The sequence below is a fragment of the Stigmatopora nigra genome, chromosome 8 (assembly GCF_051989575.1).
Source record: "Stigmatopora nigra isolate UIUO_SnigA chromosome 8, RoL_Snig_1.1, whole genome shotgun sequence".
NCBI classification, from domain to species: domain Eukaryota; kingdom Metazoa; phylum Chordata; class Actinopteri; order Syngnathiformes; family Syngnathidae; genus Stigmatopora; species Stigmatopora nigra.
Genome location: NC_135515.1, coordinates 14,589,704 through 14,592,203, shown reverse-complemented (window position 1 = coordinate 14,592,203; position 2,500 = coordinate 14,589,704). Strand labels below are relative to the sequence as shown.

Genomic DNA, 2,500 nt, shown 5'->3' with positions numbered 1-2,500 from the left:
TATCTTTAGAGCAATGGGGGCATTTTCCCCAATAGATACAGCACCATATCCCTCTGGTTTTCCTTTTAAACAAGCCCTGGGATTTATAACTAGAGCCTTTACATTCAAGGTGACACCATCCCTGCCTACCTCATCTTTCTCCATCTAGACAGGGGCCCTTGCCTTCACCGGCCTACTGCACATGCAGTCCGTACCACCAATGACCAAACTGCTGCTGTGATAACAGATCTTAATGATATCCCGGATGAGCCCCCACTTGTTACGACTCCCCCTGGGGTATGATATACCAGGGAGTCGCAAATATCACAGCAGACAGGTTCGGTCAAAGATGAGTTCGAACACACATTGCAAGTAGCCTTCAGTTATTTTTATTTACAACAAAGTCAATAAAACAGACTACGGGATAACATAGGGGAAGCACGAGATATTAAAGTGGCACCCTCAAATAAACACGGTAAAACCCCCTCCCAGACAGGTGTCCAAATGAACACCCACAAAAATACAGGAAATAAGACTGAAAGATGCCACTATTAAACTGATGTAATATAATCTAGACAGGGGAATAACTGTGTCTAAATGCACAAACTATATGTATACCCAAAGGTGTCTAAACTTATCTCAAGTCCCCCTATGCAACCCAAAATCATTAACATCACATACAAAATATAACAGGGAGTAACATACTCACAAGCCTGCAACTCAGCAAGGCATCAAGGCATCAATGGCAAGGGCAAAGGCAAGGGGCTAACTGACAACTGAAAAGGGTTTAAATAAGGGCAGGAGGGATGATTGGGGAATTAATTACAGCTGTGTTGGCCTGGGCAGGGCTCTGTCATAGGGGTGGAGCCACAGCTGCAGATACCTGTAAAGAAAAGAAAGCACCCACCTCCTACATAGTGTGTGTCAGGCTGCCAGCCGTAACAGTCTCCCATACATAACGTCTGCGGAGGGGACTTTTTAACCAGCATTTAAAAACTCCCAGTTCTCAGATTGAGGCTTCACCCCTCAATGACTTCTGACTTTCCTTTGTGGAGTCATCATATTCTCCCTGTATCGGCAACATATTTTTTCGGGTAGTCCCGTTTCCTCGCACATGCCAAAATCCCGCGTATCAGGCTGGTTTAACACTCCAAGTTGTCCATGAGAATGTTTGTGATTGTAAAACTGTTATTAATCTTGTTTTGCTCTGCACATAATATTGGCTGTTACTTATTTTACATCAACGTAAGACAGCAATCCCCCCTTTTCCCTATTCCCAAACACCAGCAGCAGAGAACATTTTTTTAATCAAATGCCAACCACTCATTCGCTAACAAAGTGTGAATTTACTTGCAGGTCTGGTTCCAGAATCGACGTTCCAAAGAGAGGCGTATGAAACAGTTGAGCGCACTCGGAGCCCGCAGACATACTTTTTTCAGGGGCCCAAGACGAATGAGGACACTAATAGACCGCTTCGAACCTGGGGAGCTTTTTCCAGATGGACCTTTCTCTTATTATGGAGGTGTGTTTGCAATTCGCTATGAGTGGAATTCCCTCCCAGTTTTAATCCAATTGATTTTTTTTTTACATAGGTATATAAAGATCTTTTCAAAGGTTTATGTCTGTTCTATGAACAATGACAAAATTACACACACACACATAAACACATACGCACATTAACTGTATGTACTCAAACACGGCAGACGCTCCCCTACATACAAACTTTCAACATATGAACAAACGGTATATACGCACGTTTCTGCAAATTGTGTTAATGTCGAAAAATGTTCGTACGTTCAATTTTGTATTGCGCCCCTTTTTCCGAGTTGTGCTTCTTTCCGCCACCTGGCGCTGTGAGCTAAGCTTACCCAGCATCTATCTTCTTCTGCCCAGTTTGTTACAATGCGGAAGTGTGTGACGTATCTCCAGTGCGCGAAGAACATTTTTCATTTTTATCATTAAATATCCCGTGCATCTATTATTCAATATGGTCGGTGAAAAGTGAAAGTGGTGAGCGTTGCAAACATTTATGATGAATAAAAGAGGAAAACTGCAATCGTCATTAAATACTTAAATACCTTATTTTGGCCAGTATACGTATGCCAATGCCCCTGCCCGTGCCCCTGCCCGTGCCGCTGCCCATGCCTATGCGCTATGCCTATTCCTATTCCTATGCCTATACCTATACCTATATATATATATATATATATATATATATATATATATATATATATATATATATATATATATATATATATATATATATATATATATATATATATATATATATATATATATATATATATATATATATATATATATATATATATATATATATATATATATATATATATATATATATATATATATATATATATATATATATATATATATATATATATATATATATATATATATATATATATATATATATATATATATATATATATATATATATATATATATATATATATATATATATATATATATATATATATATATATATATATATATATATATA

At 37.5% G+C, this 2,500-nt stretch overlaps 1 protein-coding gene across 1 annotated transcript in view; it reads left to right on the top strand.

Annotated features, from left to right (window-relative positions):
* LOC144200492 (LIM/homeobox protein Lhx1-like) overlaps positions 1-2,500 on the top strand; it is a 15,308-nt gene that overhangs the window by 8,626 nt on the left and 4,182 nt on the right. The window contains exon 4 of the mRNA XM_077722697.1: positions 1,336-1,501. Within this exon, the coding sequence (XP_077578823.1) occupies positions 1,336-1,501 (166 nt within the window). The remainder of the gene's footprint in view (positions 1-1,335; positions 1,502-2,500) is intronic.